This window comes from Pelodiscus sinensis, chromosome 2 (assembly GCF_052426305.1).
Source record: "Pelodiscus sinensis isolate ZL-2025 chromosome 2, ASM5242630v1, whole genome shotgun sequence".
Classification (NCBI taxonomy): Eukaryota; Metazoa; Chordata; order Testudines; family Trionychidae; genus Pelodiscus; species Pelodiscus sinensis.
This window is the reverse complement of record NC_143053.1, coordinates 8,545,176-8,565,191: the sequence shown is the minus strand read 5'-3', so window position 1 is coordinate 8,565,191 and position 20,016 is coordinate 8,545,176. Positions and strand designations below refer to the sequence as shown.

The 20,016-nt window shown below is 51.6% G+C and overlaps 1 protein-coding gene across 9 annotated transcripts in view; it reads right to left on the bottom strand.

Annotated features, from left to right (window-relative positions):
• PTP4A3 (protein tyrosine phosphatase 4A3) overlaps nucleotides 1–20,016 on the bottom strand; it is a 170,086-nt gene that overhangs the window by 41,031 nt on the left and 109,039 nt on the right. For 6 of the 9 annotated variants that reach the window (XM_075920041.2, XM_075920037.2, XM_075920039.2 and 3 more), the window contains one exon: nucleotides 7,182–7,916. In XM_075920041.2, the coding sequence (XP_075776156.1) occupies nucleotides 7,182–7,286 (105 nt within the window). In that variant the 5' untranslated portion in view covers nucleotides 7,287–7,916. Of the gene's footprint in view, nucleotides 1–7,181; nucleotides 7,917–10,411; nucleotides 10,613–14,499; nucleotides 14,785–19,350; nucleotides 19,737–20,016 lie in introns of those variants that run through there. The other 3 variants (XM_075920040.2, XM_006125627.5, XM_014574852.4) reach the window with 3 other exon arrangements.

The window sequence follows — 20,016 nt, the reverse complement described above, 5'->3', positions numbered from 1 at the left end:
AATTGTGTTATATGCACCAAATCATGCGTTGATGTCATGTGCACCACCAGTAAAAACACACAGTGCTGGCTGTGGGCACTCTGCTAATCAGCTAGGCAGCATTTGAATCTGTCCTGGGTGACCACACCGGCACTCAGCTTACAGGGAACTGACTCGGGCCTGTGCTATACAGACCAGTGTAGATATTCACAGTGGTCTTTTCTGGCCTTAAGAGTCTACAGATCATAAAAGCTGGGAGCCAGACGGCATGGGACATGATGTGGAGGCTAACCTGTACGCTGCCCAGTTGATCCCAACTGCATTTTAGATGGCTGATCTATTTCTAAAATAAACTGCATCTAACCACCAGTGCTCCACCATGCAGGTGCAAGTCTGTAAAAGGAAGGATTTGAGATTTGTTTTTACAAAGCGGTGCAAAAATCCCCACCTCTGGTGTGAGAGATGATTCTCTTTCAGGTCTGGACCCACTACTGGTTTCAGTTTCACTCACCAATGCACTAAGGATTTTGTAAGTTACACAGGGCGTTTTGTTGCCACATCCTTCAATTTAGCTGGATGCCAGAGGCAATCAGAGACTTGGTCCACTCCCAGTATGGCTAATGGGATAGCCTGGAGCTTGGACTGACCAGCTTACACTTTATGCAAAGTCATCTGAATTGCTTCTTGCTTGAATGTGGCAAATGTATTCTCCTACCAAAATGTGTAACAAAGTTATGAGCAAGTGGAGAACCCAAGGTTAAAGGTGCTTTCTCCCCTCACACCATGTCTAAATGTTCCCTTTCCTTTTCCCTCCCACACATGGCGAATGTATCTTCCCTCCTTCAAAATCTGTGAAGCTCATACTAGTTTTGGTGGGTCCTTTGCGCCTGTGAACAGGAACTCTCTAGAGTTGTCAGGCGCTTGCTTACCAGGCTCTAACACGACTATTTTTCACATCTGGGACAAGCAGTTTCTTCTTTGGCTCAGATGGGAGCATGCGCCATCTCCTGGGCTGAGCACTGGCAGACTGTTCTTCCTAGTGCCTGGTATACTGAACGGCAAGTCATTACAGCTGAGTAAGTCAGCTCCGACTCATAGACTTTAAGCTCAGAAGGGACCATTATGATCATCTAGTCTGACCCCTGCACAGTGCAGGCCACAGAATCTCACCCACCCACTCCTGGAATAACCCTCTCACCTATATCTCAGATATTTAAGTCCTCAAATGATGGTTTAAAGACCCCAAGATGCAGAGAATCCTCCAGCTGTGATCTGTGCCCCATGCTACAGAGGAAGGTGAAAAACCTCCAGGGTCTCTGCCAATCTACCCTGGAGGAAAATTCCTTCCTGACCCCAAATATGGTGATCAGCTGAACCCTGAGCGTCCTTTACAAGGATACCACCAGGACGCCTGAGAGGGTGGCACCTAACAAGTTTTTATTTTACACCATCAACATGGCTTGCGATTAACCTCACTTCCAACCTGTCACAAACCAGTTGTTCGATACCGCCTGCCTCAGGCCGGCAAAGCACGTGAAGAGTTCTGTTCAAGTAAGTTCTCTTTGTGCTGCTTCCCAGTGAGCAGGGACTTGACACAGGGAGCTCATGCACAGTTGATACTAACCTCACACCAAACCCGCCCATAAAACGCTCCATGGACAGGGCAGAAGGAGGAACAGGAGGCTAGATCGCACGCCGTGTGTGATCTGCTGCATATGAATACTCCACACATGGGCTTGCTTCAGATGGCGGACGAAGTCCGTTTGCATTTTAAATACCTTCGGGAATGGAAGATGCTGTACAAATTTAATGGAGGGCACCATGTGTGAAATCAACAGTAGAACAGGTGCATGTGAGCACAGGATTCAATCGGCATTACTGCTGATGTTGGCCGGCCTCTTCGCCCAAGGCACCTCTGCAGTTTGGACGAGGGAAGGTGATTGGGAACGTGTGAATCAGAGCAATCCTCCTTCTCTCCAGGGAGATGCCCAGCATGCTGCACACACCACAGCGTGCTTCGGGATGGACGCAAGGCGATACGGTGCGCTGCACCGGTGCACGCGCTTCCAGAAGGAGAAATACAGACCTCTGAATGGAGAAGTCAGAGTCGCACAAACGCTGCCCGCAGGTGAAGCAAACTCAGCCCTCGACGAGGCTTCGGTCTCCGGAGGACGCAGCTTTCAGACCGACGCCTTTGGCGTTTTGCTGAGCGCCGACCGAAAACTCGTCCCTTGGTGGAGGAAGGCAGCTCTTGTGGAAGCAGCACCCCCGCCTGCCTTGTGCAAGTGGGAAGCAGCAGATGACACCAGACACACCGCTTCTAATTTTACCGCCTTGCACGCTGCAATGACGTGCTCCGCCTGTGTGATACAGAGCCTAGACAGTGAGCTCAGGAAGTCTTATCTGCGAAGCATCACCAGACAAGCACCTCCATCAGCGTGCGTCTGCTAAATTTAACGAGGCATAAGAACTGCTGCGCTGTGGTTGCAGGAATGTAATCTACAAAATACCTCAACTGAAGGGAGTGGCTGGGAAGGGAGGGCGTGCGCGTCTCGACAGAGAGGGGAGTTTAGGCTGAACGCTGTGGCAGTCAGGTGCTATTAAATAGCAGTTTTACGCTCTTGACTCAAACATGAGCTTAAGAACGTCTCAGTTCTGCCTCCAGTAAAAGGTGAGATACAAGAGCAATGAAGTAAGGCAGAACACCCCAGCTGAGGAGTGTCTTAGGCCAGGCGGCTAAGCACGAACTGAGTGGCTTCACAGCGATCTGGAGATGGTAAACATCACGGATACCCTCCCACAACTGTGAGGTTTTGACCTGGGGTAACTGACTATCTCCCAGCTCCTCCCCCTGGGTCTCCTGCAGAAGCAGCCAGGAAAATATTCAAAGAACAAGGTAGTCAGCCAAGTGCAGTCATGGAGTATACAGACAGCAGCTTGAAAGCAGGAACCTAGGTACACCAGACTGGGAGAGACGTTCTCTACTGTGATCCCTGGAGGTATGTCTACACTACCCTGCTAGCTCAAACTAGCGGGGTAATGTAGGCATACCGCACTTGCAAATGAAGCCCGGGATTTGAATTTCCCGGGCTTCATTTGCATAAGCCGGGCGCCGCCATTTTTAAATCCCGGCTGGTTCGAACCCCGTGCCGCGCGGCTACACGCAGCACGAACTAGGTAGTTCGGACTAGGCTTCCTAGTTCGAACTACCATTACTCCTCGTGGAATGAGGGTGTTACCGTTACCCGTGGAATGAGGAGTAACAGTAGTTTGAATTAGGAAGCCTAGTCCGAACTACCTAGTTCGTGCCGCGTGTAGCCGCGCGGCATGGGGTTCGAACCAGCCGGGATTTAAAAATGGTGGTGCCTGGCTTATGCAAATGAAGCCCGGGAAATTCAAATCCCGGGCTTCATTTGCAAGTGCGGTATGCCTACATTACCCTCCTAGTTCGAATTAGGAGGGTAGTGTAGACATGGGCGTATAAACCAAGAGCAGGAATGGGAAGATTTATTGCCTGCATTTGGTACTGATGGGGCAGCTGCTGGAATGCTGTGTCCAGTTCTGGTGTCCACAAGTCAAAGAAGGTTGCTGTGAAACGGAAGAGGGTTCAAAGAAAAGCCAGACTCAAGGCGCTTACTCTATTTAGCTTAATGGAGAAAAGGCTCAGGTGTGAGAGTCCTTCAACCTAGCAGACAAAGGAATAATGAGATCCAGTAGCTGGATACAGGGAGACTAGAAATACAGCACACTACAAAAAAATTACACACAAGGGAAATTAACCATGGGAAAAAGATTCGAATCACAAGGATGCTGCTAGGTAAAACCCTGGTGAATCAGTTAACCAGCTAACCTCTAGTTTTCATCAGTTAACCAATTAAGCGGGATCCAATTAAGGGGGACAGCTCCAGCATGGATGGAACAGCCCTCAGCACAGGGCTGCCAGATCCTGCTCTTGAACTCCCTGCATGCAAGGCTGCTGCTCCTGGTCCCCCGTGTGCGGGACTGCCACTCCCAGACCCCCTGTGCATGGGGTGGCCAGCTGTTGACCCCTGCGGGGTTGGAGCAGCCCTCTGCCAGTGACTGGTCACGGACGGGGGGCTGCCCCTGGGTAGCTGGTTAACCGCTTACATCCCGACATGATGATGGATTCTCCATCAGTGGCAATTTTTAGATCCGGGTTGAATGTCTCTCTCAAGGGTCTGTCTAGTTTTGGCAGCAATTATGGCAGGGGTGTCCCATGGCCTGCGTTATGCCCGAGATCGAAGCAGTGACCTGTCACCAGCCTGTGGCTCAATGCCTTTGTTCAGATAAAGGGCCTGGGAGGGGCACAGGCTCTCCCAACGGCCATGAAGATGGCGCTGCGTGGTATGAACAGCAGCCTAGCGGCGAGCCCTCGCAACAGCCAAAGCTGCCTCCATTTCCAGACATTACAAGACGCTCGCCCTCTCTGCATGGATCCGGAGCAAAACCGGTGTAAGGCCCTGCACTCAGATCTGGCCCATCATTGCCAACGAGCCCCAAACTAACTGGTAGTGAAAGGCTCTGAACTCAACACCTGCAAAGGAGGAGCAGGAGAGTCTACATTACAGCACCAACTCTAGGCCATAAATGTCCGAGGACCATTTGTGCTGGGAGCTGCGTGCACACGTCGAGTGGGGCTGGCACGGCTGCCTAGCGGGCTGAATGCCCAATTCCCTTTTATTTTAAATCCCAGTCAGAGATCTGAGTTGTAGTCCAGCGAGTCACGAGAAGCCATTCTTCCGCTCTACGCTGCGCTGGTTAGGCATCAATTGGAGTAGTGTGCCCAGTTTTGGGCACCGCGCTTGTGAGAAATTGGAGAGGGTCCAGAGAAGAGCAACAAGAAAGATTAAAGGTCTAGAGAAGGAAGGCTGAAGGAATTGGGCTTGTTTAGTTTAAAAAAGAGAAGATTGAGGGGGGACATGATAGCAGTTTTCAGGTATCTAAAAGGGTGTCATAAGGAGGAGGGAGAAAACTTGTTCATCTTGGCCTCTGAGAATAGAACAAGAAGCAATGGGCTTAAACTGCAGCAAGGAAGGTGTAGGTTGAACATTAGGAAAAAGTTCCTAACTGTCAGGGTGGTTAAACACTGGAATAAATTGCCCAGGGAGGTTGTGGAATCCCCATCTCTGGAGATATTTAAGAGCGGGTTAGATAAATGTCTATCAGGGATGGTCTAGACAGTATTTGGTCCTGCCATGAGGGCAGGGGACTGGACTCGATGACCTCTCGAGGTCCCTTCCAGTCCTAGTATTTTATGATTCTATGAGTCCCTGCTTCAAAGACTCTACAATCCAATCCTCACAGACAAGGCAGGGTGCACGGAGAAGGGAGAGAGTATTACTGGCCTTATTTTCCAGACAGGCAACTGAGGCTCAGAGATATTAAATGACTTGACCTGGGGCACTTGCAAAGTTTGTTGCAGGGCCAGGAACTGAACCCAGGTCTCCTGAGTCCCAGTCAAGTGATAGGCTAGACCCATGGTGTCCAATCAGTTATGAAGCAGTAGTCACTAGTGGCTACTGCGAAAGCGAACGAGCCACATGCAGCCAGCGAAATAGCCACAAGTGGCTAGTGGCTAAAGTGTTGGGCACCATGAGGCTAGACTGAACCAGTGTCTCTGTGAGATCAAACCTCTCTATCCAACTACAGGATAATTGCCCGTCAGTACCAGGCAAATTAGTTGAAACAATAGTAAAGAATAAAATTGTCAGACACACAGAAGAACATAATTTGTTGGGCAAAAGTCAACATGGTTTCTGTAAAGGGAAATCATGTCTTACTAATCTATTAGAGTTCTTTGAAGGGATCAACGAACATGTGGACTAGGGGGAATCCAGTAGATTTAGTGTACTTAGATTTCCAGAAAGCCTTTAACAAGGCTGTCACCAAAGGCTCTTGTGTAAATTAGGTTGTCATGGGCTAAGAGGGAAGATCCTTTCATGGACTGAGAACTGGTTAAAAGACAGGAAACAAAAGGTAGGAATAAATGGTAAATTTTCAGAATGGAGAGGGGTAAGTAAGTAGTGGTGTTCTCCAAGGGTCAGTCCTAGGACCAATCCTATTCAACTTATTCATAAACAATCTAGAGAAAGGGGTGAGCAGTGAGGTGGCAAAGTTTGCGGACGATACTGAACTGTTCAGGATAGTCAAGACCACAGCAGACAGTGAAGAACTTCAAAAAGATCTCACCAAACTGAGTGATTGGGGAAAGGAAAAGAAAAAAAAAAAAAAAAAAAAAAAGGGCAAATGAAATTTAATGTGGATAAGTGTAAAGTAATGCATATTGGAAAAAATAACCCCAACTATACATACAATATGATGGGGGCTAATTTAGCTACAACTAATCAGGAAAGAGATCTTGGAGTTATCGTAGATAGTTCTCTGAAAACGTCTACGCAGTGTGCACCGGCAGTCAAAAAAGCAAATAGGATGCTAGGAATTATTAAAAAAGGGATAGAAAATAAAACGAAGAATATCTTACTGTCCCTATATAAAACTACAGTACGCCCATATCTTGAATACTGCGTACAGATGTGGTCTCCTCACCTCAAAAAAGATATTTCGGCATTAGAAAAGGTTCAGAAAAGAGCAATTAAAATGATGAGGGGTTTGGAAAGGTTCCCAAAGGAGGAGAGGCTAAAGAGACTGGGACTTTTCAGTTTAGAAAAGAGGAGACTGAAGGGGATATGACAGAGGTATATAAAATCACGAGTGGTGTGGAGAGGGTAATAAAGAAAAGTTATGTACTTGTTCCCATAATATAAGAACTAGAGGACACCAAATGAAATTAATGGGTACCAGGTTTAAAACTAATAAAATAAAGTTCTTCTTCACACAGCGCACAGTCAACCTGTGGAACTCCTTGCCAGAGGAGGCTGTAAAGGCTAGGACTATAATAGAGTTTAAAGAGAAGCTAGATACATTCATGGAGGCTAGGTCCATAAAAGGCTCTTAGTCGGGGGGTAAGGAAAGGTGCCCCTGGCCTCTGTTTGTCAAAGGCTAGAGAAGGATCATTGTCTTCGGTCCACCCCCTCTGGGGCACCTGGCACTGGCCACTGTCAGCAGACAGGCTACTGGGCTAGATGGACCTTTGGTCTGACCCAGAATGGCCATTCTTATGTTATGTTCTAACAACTAGCTCCCTGAGCCACCCCTCCACCTTTCCTGCAGTTCCGACTTACCTCTATGAAGGTGCTGAGCGTGGCATTGGTGGGGTTGTGGGTAATCAAGAACCGCATGTTTTTGTAGCAGACCTCCACAGGTGCTGGCCGGTTCATACGGGCCATGGTGAAGGGAGAGAGATGTAAATACGACGAAAGAAGGACGAGAAGTAAAAAAACCCCCCAAAACCCCAAAAACCACTCTGGAGTTTTGGAGGAGAAAAGGTAATTTAAAAAACACAAGTGTTGTGCAAATATTGCCAGCTCTTGGGAGTGTGTTAGATCCCCAACACACACAAAAAACCATGTGCTTGCAGCCAAATAATAATAATAAAAAATAATAATCTCCCTTTGTAGTGTCAGTCTCCTTTGGGTGTGCAATCCGGAGCCGCCACCCTCTTTCCTTCCTGTGCCAGCCTGTTTCCTGGCTCTCCTCTCTAGAAAGGCCTCTGCATCGGGGAACCTCCTCGTGTGCCCGTTTCGCTCCGTCACGTTACCCCATCTGGATAGGTGGAGTACTTGGGAGCAGTGACGGAGGCCCGAAGTGGATCAGGCTTTGGCAGCAGCCAGCAGAAATCCCTTGGCTGCGAGAGCCATGCACGGGAGATTTGAATGGTTAAACCCGAGGGTGCAGACCCAGGGGCAGCCGAGCCGGCAGAGACCCGTCTTCAGGGGGCACAATGTTGCGCGTGGCAATACTCAAAGCTGCTCCCCGGCGCCTCCATAAATCCACAACCAGTCACCGGCAGAGAGAGGCTGAAAGGGAGAAACAAACAGGGTGAAATCACTGTGGGGATGGGACCAAGCAAACAGAGTCGCACCGGGCCACGCTGTGCCAAAATTAGTGGGGGACTGCCACAGCTTTTTCCCGCCCTGACCCCGAGGGTAACACCTCAGGAATTCTCACCTGAGGGCCAGCTAAGGTGGACGTAATGAGATCAGATCGCCTGACAGCCAACGCTTGCCACAGAAACCAAGCAGGCACCCAGCCGAGCAGAGGGCGGGTTGCCAGGATGCCTGGGCGCCGTTCCCAGTTCTGCCTGGAGCTAAGCAGGTAACCTTGGGGAAATCACTTGTCTATTCTCTGCCTCCATTTAGCAGCGAATAGGCCACCTGCCCGGGAGGGTTAGGTGGCGCTTTGAGGCTGAGCGACTGATGTGACGGTGTCGGGTGCAAGGTGTTAGAGGAACACCCCATCTGCACCAGTCGCCTTGTACTTCTTCTGCAAAGCCCGCCTGACCAGGCTCCGCAGGGAAACCTGAGCATGGCGCGTCTTTGGGGAAGACCCATTTCTAATGCGGCTGGCCAGCTCCCTGGCTGTCTTGCAATGTGGTGCCAACCTCCAAATGCCCACCCTAGTCGTGAGCAGCTGTGCTCTCGCACGGTTGCTCGGGATACCCAGAAGACGGACAGGCCCCGACTGACCATCCACAGTGGAAGCTTGTCAATGAAGACAGGCCCCTTCAAACGAAGGCTCCTTCCCCTCCCTGAGCCCAGCAAAACGTGCCTGAGGGCAGGACAGGGAGGAAGGGGTGCAGAATCTAACGCCCTACACCAGAAATGGTCCCCCCACTTCCAGTGCTGATATACGAAGAGAATGTCCAGCACCCTACACGTGGCTCTGCAAAGCCAAAGTTGCGTGCTTTGAACTGTGCCGGCAGCCTGACCGTGCTTTGGAGAAGAAGCAGAGGGGCATTCTCCCCACAGTTCACAGTCCCAGACAGCTGGGCATCTCCTGGGGCTTTCCTGTGACTGCCCACTGCAATTGCCTTAGCAGGTGCAAATGGAACCACACACGCTGGGACCTACTCCACTTAGGAATCTAGCAGGAAACAGGGCACGCCCCAGCTCTCCGAGCAAGCTGGGATCTGGTCCGAGGATGACTGCAGCAACTCCTTGCAACGCAAGGATTGTGAGCCGTATTCCCTGTAAGCTGAGGACTTGAGCAGAGATTCAGATGCCGCCCAGTGTATTAGCAGAGCACCCGGAACTGGCAGCCTGTGTTACTACTGGTGGTGCACATCTGTGCATGCCTTGGTGCACATAACAAACTTATTCTGCACACGGGTGGAAAAAATTGGAAGGAATACTGATTGTGAAGGCATTGAAAGGGAGTGTCCGGGGAGAGGTAGAGCAGTTCATGGGAGAGGGGGCTTGTCTAAGACTAGAAGGATGGTCAGTGTGTTGCCCGTTGAAGTGAAACTGCCTAGCTTAGCTGTGAGAAGCTCACAGCAAGGGATTTCTAGCTGGCTCTGTCTGAACGCGAAGGCTTCCTTGGGAGACACACCGGCGTCTGCACTCTTATGCAAACTGTTTCTATTAAAAAACCTGAGACAGCTGCAGAGAAACCCAGCTGTCGGCTCTGCAGGGAGAAAAGCAGAGTGGATCCGTCCCAAGCGCTCTGGAAGCATGCAGGGACCACTAGCTACACCCGAGACCCAGTCTGCATCCATGGGGTGGGAGGGCAGAGGCTGCACTGGAGCCTGCAGGAGGGGGTGGGGGTTGTAAGCTCAGATGCTGGATTTCTTTAGCAGCTTTGCTCACCAGAAAAGACCCTGATAAGGTAATAACCTGCGTTGCTGTGTAGCTTCCCCCAGCAGGAGCAGCAGCGCAGGAAGGCAGCTGTTAGGAAACCAACTCTCGCCCTGATATGATTTCTCACTTGTGTGAGTTAAAGGGGCAGCCACGAGAGCTAAACATCTAGTTTGTGCTGCTGTTTCCCCATTAAACTTCCCTGCCACCTTGGAACACTTCAGGGCTCCAGCATCGCTCTGTCCTCCGGAGCCCCACCCCGCAACAGTCCCTGGATAGACTCAATACTGGAGCAGGGTTGAAACCTGGGCTTGGGTATGGCACGACAGCATCACACGGGCCCTTGTAAAAAGGCCTTCAGATTCACAGCTGCTTTCCGCTTTTCACGGACCCAAAAGCACTTTCCCAAGCGGCTAAGGGCTGGCTGACAAATGCACCAAGGCGGGGCAAGAGCTGCCCCCGGGCACCGTGTGTTGGGCTAGGAATGGAATGTAACTCTCCTGGGCCCCATGCGCTGCCTCCTCGGCTCAGCTGTGTCTGGCCTTGTCTAGAGGAGGACACCAAAAGGTGTGATGTTCACATACGTTATCTAACCTGCGCTACGTGCACCTGACACACGAGTTAGCACATGTTAACCAGCATGCGCTAGCAGTACCCCCTTCCCGCCTAGGCCAGACAGGGGTGCCGAGGTCACAGCAAAGGATGACAGAAGAACTTACCCTGCTCTCTCACCATGGACTCTAGGCTCTGCTGTCACCTCCCCGTAGATACACAGTGCAATGCCACTGGCCATTATGGGTGTATCCCCTGCCCGAGGCTAAAGCCACGGTCACGGTGAAAGCTCTGTGCCCTTTGGTCTGTGCCTGCACTGCCAGATCTGACGTGGAGGAAGTCTGCGTGCCCCAAGGCAGAAGGCCAATCTATCAAGGAAAGATGTGGGGTTACAGCTCAGGGAAAACACTGGTTGAGGGTTCACATCTCCCGGAGGTGGAAGATCTCACAGGGTGGATTATTTTAAGTGCAAAGAAGAGATCAGATTTTCTAGATCCACACGCTCCAGAGGGATCACAAAAGACCAATGAGCCCCCTCTAAGAGGAGCGGTCCTATAGCACTTTAGAGACTATCCGAAAATTAAATAGATGGTGTCATGATTATGAGGGTTAGCCAGCAGCCTGGGGATTAAGGGGTTAACTACACCTAGCCAGGTGGAGTGACCAGTAGGAATGTAGGAGGGAGTTTCAAACTGGGACAAAGGAATTTGGGTTTTTTTCTTTTCTCCCTTTTGTCTCTCTGTGGGAGTTCTCTGCAGCTACAGAGAGGGACAAGCATGTCTCTCTCTCTCTCCAAGACACCATTCTTCATTTTCTGTAAGTAGGGTAAAGTTTAGGTAGTTTCGTTAGGTTTTATTGTTTTAAGGATTGGGTATGGGATCTGAGATCTGGCACTGTTTAAAAGATGTTTTGGCTTTTCTTTGTAACTAAGTTCTAGGCCCATGGAGTTTCTCCATGAGTATATTTTGTTACCTCCCTATCTAGTCATTATATTTGCAACAGGAATATTGTTGTAATAATAAAGGTTCTTTCTTTTCTTTTTATTAACCTGGCAGTGGTTAATTGTGTGCCTTGATTTTTATTTTAGGGGTAAGATTTCCCAAATGATCTTTCCCCTGATTTCTTTATCAACATTTGGGTGGTGGCAGCGGAAGTTTTATTCCCAAGATCTAGGTTTTTAAGATCTTGGGGGGAAGTTTTATACCAAAGCCTGGTAGATAAGGCTTTGGGGTACACTTGCTGGCCCCCACTTCTGCATTTATCATGCCAGAGTGGGGAAGGAGCCATGACAGATGGTACCATGAGCTTTCGTGGGCACCACCCACTTCTTCAGATGACAAATACGGCGCAAGAGGCACAGAGGTTGAATTATAAAGCAGAAGAAGAGGGGAGAGGCAGTGACTCTACGGTGCCTCAGGACCACTGTCGTTTTCCAAGGTTTTTTTTAGTTACAGATTAACACGGTGACCCCTCCGAGACGGTAAGAGGAGACTTATTCATCCCTAAATTGTACCAGCCTACTGAAGAGCATGTAAAGCCTGAAGCTTCCTTCTAAACACGCCCCTCGCGCCTTCGTCTCTGAGGCCTCACTCGCTGAGCCATTTTACCGTCACAACACCCCCGGGAGGAAAGAAGCAGCTCAGTTTTATGGGGGTGGGGGGAGGTGAAGGCAGACCGGATACATCTATGTCCCTCTTACCCACCCCCTAAAAAATCCCACCTCACGGCAGCACGTCTCAGAGCCCGGGTTAACTGACCGGGGCTGGTGTGACAGGGCTCAGACACAGTACAGTAGATATTCCCGCCCCGTCCTCTGAAACCTGGGGAGGGGCTGGGTCTCCGTGCCTGAGCGGGAACATCGGCATGGCTATTTTTCATGTCCACGGGCATGGTTACGTGCACCACTACGTGACGGGTGACGTGACATCTCCGTCTCGGCGCACATCACCGATCTCATGCCGCACGGGGTCGGGGTGTGGGGCAAGGGGCTAAGAGTGTGGGAGGGAGCTCAGGGCTGGGGGGGATGAAGGGCCTGCTGGGGGTGTGGGCTCCAGGGTGGCGCCAGAGATGCAGGGCTTGGGGTGCAGAAGGGGGTTCATGGCTGGAGAAGGGGAGGCAGACTCTGGGGTGGAGCTGGGGATGAGGGATTTGGAGGGGGGTGTGGATTACTCCTAGCCCTCCCTCATCACAGCAGCTCAGGGCCAGGCGAGAAGCACCTCTCCATGGCCTCAGCAGCTTCAGCTGGACCTGGCCGGACAGGGAGAGCACTGCCATTTCTCTCCCAGTCGCCGCAGCTCCGGAATGGGGCTGGCAGGCAGAGGACACAGCAGGTCCGGGGCTTGGAGAGAGGCATCTCTCTCCACCGCAGCTCTGAGCCCCTGCGCGGGGCTTACAAGGCAGCTGCGCCGCTGCGGCAGGGCGCTTGGCTCTCACCTCAGCGTCGCTGTCTCCAAGCTCCGGGAGCGGACAGCACCTCACGGCTGGTGCTCCGTCTGGAGGGGCAGATTGTCGGCAGGTTATGCCCTGCGGGAGACTCCTCTGCCAGGGGGAGGGGCAGTCCTAGTAAGGAGGGGAGGGGGAGCAGACAGATCTGGGAACAAGAGACACTCTAGGCATCTAAGTGGGATGCCCTTTTCTACGCCCAAATTAAGACAAAGAAGAGGACGCTGCTGATTCCCCGATGGACTCGCTCCTACTTGGGCCCGAGAAGGGCCGTCATTAATAAATGCTACTTGCTTTCATTAAGGTCTCCCCTCCCTTTTACATTGTTCTGCGTCTGCACCACATGGAGCACAATGAGGTCCTGGCCTGCGATAAGGGCTCCCGCAGCAACACAAATGAACAATGCCACACGCCCCTCCCACCCTGACACACCATCTCCTGGCAAAGAGTGCTTCAGGCTTCAGCTGGATATATCCTGCGCATTTCCACCATCAATACTGTATTCCACTCCAAAGTCAAACCAAACTAGGGCCGGCTTTGACTCTACAAAGGAAGGTTGGTCCAGTGGTTAGGGTGCTAGCCTGGGACTGGGGAGACCGGGGTTTAATTCTCTACTCTGCCACTGACTGTGTGTGTGACCTTGGGAAAGTTACTGAGCCCCCTGTGGGCCTGAGTTTCCTCCTCTGTACAATGGGGACTAACAGCACTGCCACACTTCACACATGGGCACCATGAAGACCAATATAGTAAAGCCTGTGAGGTTCTCAGATACTTGTGATAACAAGCAACAGACCGATCACTTGGCCTCACTCACCCCCCCCCCAACTCTGGCTGATCGATGCTAGTTAGAGCGAGCGCATTGGGCTGTACAGAGCTGCTTCTATGTGTTTCTAGAGGATACTAAGAAACACAGAAGATCAAAATTGTACAACATGCCTGCTGAGTGCCAGGTACTTCTGCTTTAAGATCAGCTAGGAAGGATTAGCTTGTGGTTCAGGGGGCAGTTTGCAATTAGACAGCGAGGCAGGGTAGGGGGAGAAAGAGAACAAACCACGGAGGAGGAGGATGCCTTTCAGCTGGCAGCTGATTTAGTAGGGCAAGTTTGCCGGGAAGCTGGTTTGTGACAGTCTGCTCACAAAAAGCAGGGAGGAAGAAGGGCGAGAGTAAATCTGCCTGGATTTACAGGATCGGCAGGAGATTAAAAACCACCACCGTGCGATTTAAAGAGAGCTGTCACTGCGAAGTATCAGCAGTGCTCGCGATGCAAGGTATGGCAGGAAAGCAGCTCACACTCACCCCCTTTTTATGGCTCGCGAAGCTGGACGCGAAAGCTTTCCAAAAGCGCAGTCAACAGCTGGTGCAGTGCCGCGTCCCTGCATGGCTCATGAGCTAGAAAACTAATCCCTGCCCAGCGCAGCCGCCTACTGCCCGAGACAGAAGGGAAATGGTTAAAAGCCATTTTACCCACGACACCAGGAGAACTCTGCGCTTGTCTTCCCCCATCAGTAGGGCAAATACAACAAACTAACACACAGCCAAGACAGAACAGCTGCCCAAAACATCACAGAAAAGGTGGGATTTTTCCCCCCACATACAAGTACCATCTGCTACAATTTAAGCTGACCTGAGCCAGAGATCTCAGAGGAAAACCCTTCAGCATAGTTTGCTGCTAAAGCTCTGTAACAAAACATTTGAGATTAGGGACTTTCTAGCCACGTCCGTCTATGTTTCCAAGCAACCGCTTGCAATTTATTACACACACGCATGCACGCACGGAACAAAAGAGTATCTGCAATGTCTATCCATACCTTACCTTTAAGTTGCTGGTATCCAAGCAAACACAACACGGCGCGGTAGGAAAACCACACACACTATTTCTGACCTGAATAACTCAGTCCGCTTGTAACCAGTCAGGTTGCCCTATGCAGCCACATGACCCCGACATCGCTCAATGGTTAATGTCAAGCAAATGCACCTCTAATGCTCTTAGGTCAACTAAGCTTTTCTGCTCTCTTTTTTTGGTTCGGCAGCCTGCGCCTGCTCCTGAAACATGAAATCAGAGGCGCATTCCACTTAGAAACCTCCTGAGGAGCTGGAAACCTATTAATAAAGCTATTAGTACATGGGAGGGGGGGGGGCGAGAGCATAGAAACGTTCCCCGCGTGTGAAAATAAATAACTGGCAGCAACAGGAAACATCCAGGTTGTAAGAAGGCGCAGGAGGAATATGCAAGGAACAATAGCCATCCTAGGGCAATTATAACGAGAAAGAATGTAAAATCCCATTTAATTGGGTAACCGATTAAACATGATGTTTAACCGGTTAATTGATTAAAGGGGGGGATAGATGGGATGGCTACTGGGTTGGAGCAGCCCCTGTCTGTGATGTGCCTAGACCGGCTGTGGACAGGGGCTGCTCTGGCCGGGGTGGAGTGCCCCTGCCCACTTTAGGCCCTGCGAGGCTGGAGCAGCCCCCTGCCCGCAATGGGCGGGGAGCTGCTCCAACCCCCACTGGCTAACCAGTTAACCTTTCACATCCCGAACAACAAGGCTTTTCCTGTTGAAAGTTTAGCTGGTGCACGTGCACACGTGTGACGTAGTGGGGGTGCTGTCCACGCGTGTGGCCCTGGATCCCCTCAGCTTTTGCATTCACTGGTTGCTGTGTTGTGCTGGGTGTGATGCCCTATGCTGCTCTGTAGTGACGCGGTGGGCGGGTGTGTGCGTGCCTCAGTTTCCCCAGGCTCTGCAGCAGTAGCTGCACGAGGAGAAACAAAATACAGGACTATGTAGCACTTTAAAGACTAACAAGATGGTTTATTAGATGATGAGGGAGGGGAGAGGAGTGTGACTCATTGAGGCCCAGGTGACAGAACATAGTACCTTGGACCTGGAAGGAGGACAATGGAGGAGGCGGGGTTGCCTGGGGCAAGTGAGCCGTGGCTGGGGGGTTGAGTTAGTCTCCCCTGGGTAGGATGAAGAGAGCAGACTGGGAGCAGGAAAGGGGAGTTCAGGACCCAGGAGCCTTACCTCTTCTCCCCCAAGAAGAATAAGTCTGCCCACCCTGGCTCCTGTGCTAACCTAAGCTATGCTGAGTCTCTGTGAACCAACAAACCTTCTGTTCTACCTGCCAGCTGACAATCACATTTGGCTGGGGATGGGGTGTAGGGACGGGGGCTCCCCGACAGGCCGTCACAGCATGTATGTGATGGATGCAGGTGGCTTCGAGAATAGGAACGGATCAGACCTCTCCAATCAGCTTCAAGCGCCTAGGGGTACACGGTAAAAGGTACCCTGGAACAGCTGCACACGGGTTGTATCTGACAGCTGTAAAATCGATAGGGCGGTACAGTGAACAGCAATGGGAGACGCAGAAGGAGAAGAAAAACAGAGCTACAGATCCCTTCCACGGGGGAATTTCTGGCTGTGAAAGAGTCGCCGCCCAAGGGAACTGGCAAAAGCCCCCGTGCTTTGACCTCTTGAGTCAGACACATTTCAGGGAGAGAGAAACCGGATCCAGTGAAACACACTATTAAAAACCACCCACCTTCAATGGCCCCTCATTCAAGCCACTTCCGTGCAACAGCCCTGAACCTGGACACACCCCTGGTGTCTATTCCACGTGGAACAATTGTGACTGGTCGGGAGATTGTGAATGTGGGAAAAACAGAGGAACTCCCCACTACTTTCTAGGACATGAGGCTCTGCAACCTGCCTGGCAGGAGGAAACCCTTCCCACCACCCCAATCCAAGGCACAACCTCCCCGCCCCCATGGCATCATCCCAGTCAGCCACTAGCAGACGATGGATTTGAAAGCCTCACCTTCCCAGATCACAGGCGGCTTTGGCCGGAGACTCAAAATAGAACATAAGCCCATAAGGAACTGAAATGGGAGGCGGCAGAGCAGAGCAGCCTCTTCGTCTTGTGCTCTTGGTGTAGACGCGGCACAAAAAGCCACGGGAACTGGCACAGCACACCGCAGAACACCTGAGGGAGGAGGCTGCCACCAGCAACTTAAACTCAGCGCCGTCCTCTCCCCTTAACGCTACGGGAGGGATGGTGCTAATGCCCCAGCAAAACCAGGGCTAGGCACAGTGTAAACCCACATTAACAGCCCATCTCCACCTTCAGAGACAAAGGGGACAAGAGGAAGGCTGGGGCAAGAGGGAGCAAGGAAGTACAATCACCCCATTTTACAGAGGGGAAACCCAAGCCCAGAAAGATGAAGGGCCAGATCCGTGTTTAGCTGTGCGCTTGGGCAGCCGCCCACCTGATTAGCAAAGCACCCACAGCGAGGTGTTTTGTTTCTACTGGTGGTGCTCATTCATACGTGCCTTGGTGCACATAAAAATTATTCTGCACCGGGATGGAAACAATCCACACGTGGCTGGAAAGAGGTAAGAGGAAACACTGGGCCAAACTGTCGAGACAGCTCTGCATGTTGGGAGACGAACGGGTCTGGAAATCTAAGCTCTCTAGAAAAAAAAAAATCAGTCAGTTGGACTTCTGAAGTCCTAATCCCTCCTTTCCTATTTAGACTCTGTGTCGACGCAGCCAGGGCCAATTTTTCCCACTCATGGGCCTCATCCCAGGTCCCGAAATCCAAACAGACTTCCAGCTTCAACAACAGCCCTTTGAAAACTGCTGTGGTTCTCCACGGTAGGAAGTATCCTCGCCGGGCTCCCCAGTACCCCACCCACACACCAGCCTAGGAAGCCTCAAGAGGGCAGAAAAATAAACAAGACACGGAGAGACAGCAGATTTTCCTCCTCCCCTGAGCTCCTAAGAATGCCACCGCCTGTGAGCCCTGTGCACGGAAATAGCCACCAGCCACTCCTCCAGAAGGGACACAGGGCAGCAGCGCTGGAAAGGGCGACACGTACAAATGAGCGTGGGGGGAAGCGGGGGAGGGAACTGAAAGGCAATGTTTTTCCACACACTGTGAGAGGGAGTCTCTACTTGAGCTGGAGTTCTCCCAGATGGAGACACAATAGCAAAGGATCTTTGCTGATGAATCATAATTGGACAGATCCCCTCCCAAGGAGGGGAACCTCAGGGCAAGCAACTTCTGGGGTTGGCGGGTGTGCCTCGCAGCTCGTCCCGCCTCCACAGTGTGATGACACAACATAAGGAGATCCTTGCCCTGCCTTGCCTTGAAAACCCTCTGACATTTGGCATTGCACCATGACGTTAGGCAACGTGGGCCTATAAAACCGTGTTGTGCGTATGCAGCACTCGGCATGTTTAAGACACTGCCCACATCCCGACTGACAGCTCATGACACAGCTCCTATGAGCTGAGGAAGGATTTACCAATCTGTGAAATGGGGATAACAGACTCGGGTTAACTAATGGCCAATTTCCACACAGCAAGTCGGAGGCACTGAAGGGAGCAGAACCCTCCACCCCCGACTCCTCTCCCAGACCAATGGGCCACAAAGTTTCTCTCAGGCACTCGCCACAAACCCTCAGTGGAAATCTGGTTCCCTGCCTGGAAAATCTGGTTTGTGAGAATTCCTTGGCACAAACTTAAGGTTGTTGGGGGGTTTACCCTCCAAGCGCAGCATGTGCAAACCAGACAAGACCAACTGGATACCACGCTCCATGAGAACTTTCAGCAGCCGGAAACATTCCTGCGCCATCAATGATCCCATGTCCGAACTTATCAGTGCAAAGTTAGGTGACATGTGCAGGCTATCCTCTTGCTCCCTGGAGATCCCCGTTTGGAGGAACAGAAGGCGGTCTCCCTTTGTCCGGCTAGTTTTCCAAATTTTCCTAACCTGGCACAGAGGAACCGCATGTCGGCAGAGGAAAAGCATTGCTGCTGCCTAGACCAATTTAGGATGGGGAGAAGCTAGAATCTATAGGGCAGCCACGTAAGCTAAGAACACATTCCATTTGCACCCTGAAAGGACACCCAGTGACTGACATTAAAAAAACCCCAAACAACAAATAACAAATCAACGCTCCGTGCTACTTAACAGAACTCTTTCCCTGCTTACTACAGAAAAGAGCCTCGCCAGAGAGACTGTGCCCTCACGTTACATCTTGGGAGATCTCCCTCTAACATATTGAGGCCCCCTGACAGATTTCAGAACGACAGTGCAGCCCATGCATCTCCAACCAATGCGGGAGAGGGGACGATTTTGTATCCGAGTCTGTAGTGAGGGGCGGCAGCTGGCTCCCTCGGAGCGGGACGCGCTGAGAGACAGCTTAAAAGCCAGCTTTGGGTGCGCACCTGCTCCCAGGCACTGGCTGCCACCCCTCACTGCGGGCTCTGTAGTATAAAGCGTATAGTGCCGAGCCCACAGCACAGCCGGGACCCCAGGAGTGGGACCGGCAGCCAGGAGCCGGACTCTGGCACACACCGGCGGCTGGCTCCGCTCCCGGGGGAGCCGGCTGCGTTGTAGGCTCTCCACTATACGCTTTGTACTACAGAGCCTGCAGCTGAGATTTTCAACGGTGCCACGCTTACCTACTTAACCACTTTGTAATATCCCTACGGAGACCTCCTCAAGAAATGCAGAGGACCCAAGTCACTCCGCCGTTTCTATCTGAAAGCCCGCAGCCTGAGTAAATCAGCCGCGCTTTCCAGGAAGCGCCAGGAGACTCGCGCGTAGCTACTGCTTCCCACCTCATGGCCTGAAGCAAGCGGAGACGCAACTCACCTCACATCCGAGTGATGCCCCACAGCACCAGCGGGGCTCAGAGAAGCTGAATTTCTAGGCTGTAGGGGTCCCCCTACTGCCTTAAGCCTGGTGCATCGAGAGATGCCTTGCCTGCACTCGCCGTGGGGAACTCAGCAGCTGGAAATGCATCTGGTATCTACTCAAAGGGAGGAGGCTAGCCAGCTAGCGCTTGCGGTCAGGATGATAAAGTCCTTCCTTGCGCGCTGGAGGTGAGGAGACGGACACAGCGCCCTGCAGCCGAAGTGCTATGTTATTCTCTTCTCCTCTCCTTTTAAAACCTTCCCGGAGGAAGCGACCGGGTGAGGAGCAGACCCCCGCACCCCGCTGCCCTCTCGGGAAGTGAAGTAGCTGAGTAGCACGGCTGAGGGCTATTAATAACCTGTCACCTCACCCAGGCTCGCCTGAATCCCCCGTCAGGATGCAGCAGCTTTGACGGGCTTGTTTTGAAAGGAGCATCCGGTGAAAGCCCCTCTGCACTTCAGATAAGCAACGGGCACTTCTCTGTCGCTGCAGCAGACACCTGCTTTCTATATTTAAAACCCTGCATCTGCTGAATGTGTTTGGACTGGCCGAAAACAAAGCGGTAAAAGGCTACAAAGGGTTTTTGGGGGGGAGGGGCGTTCACACAGAGAGACAAAGCTGGTC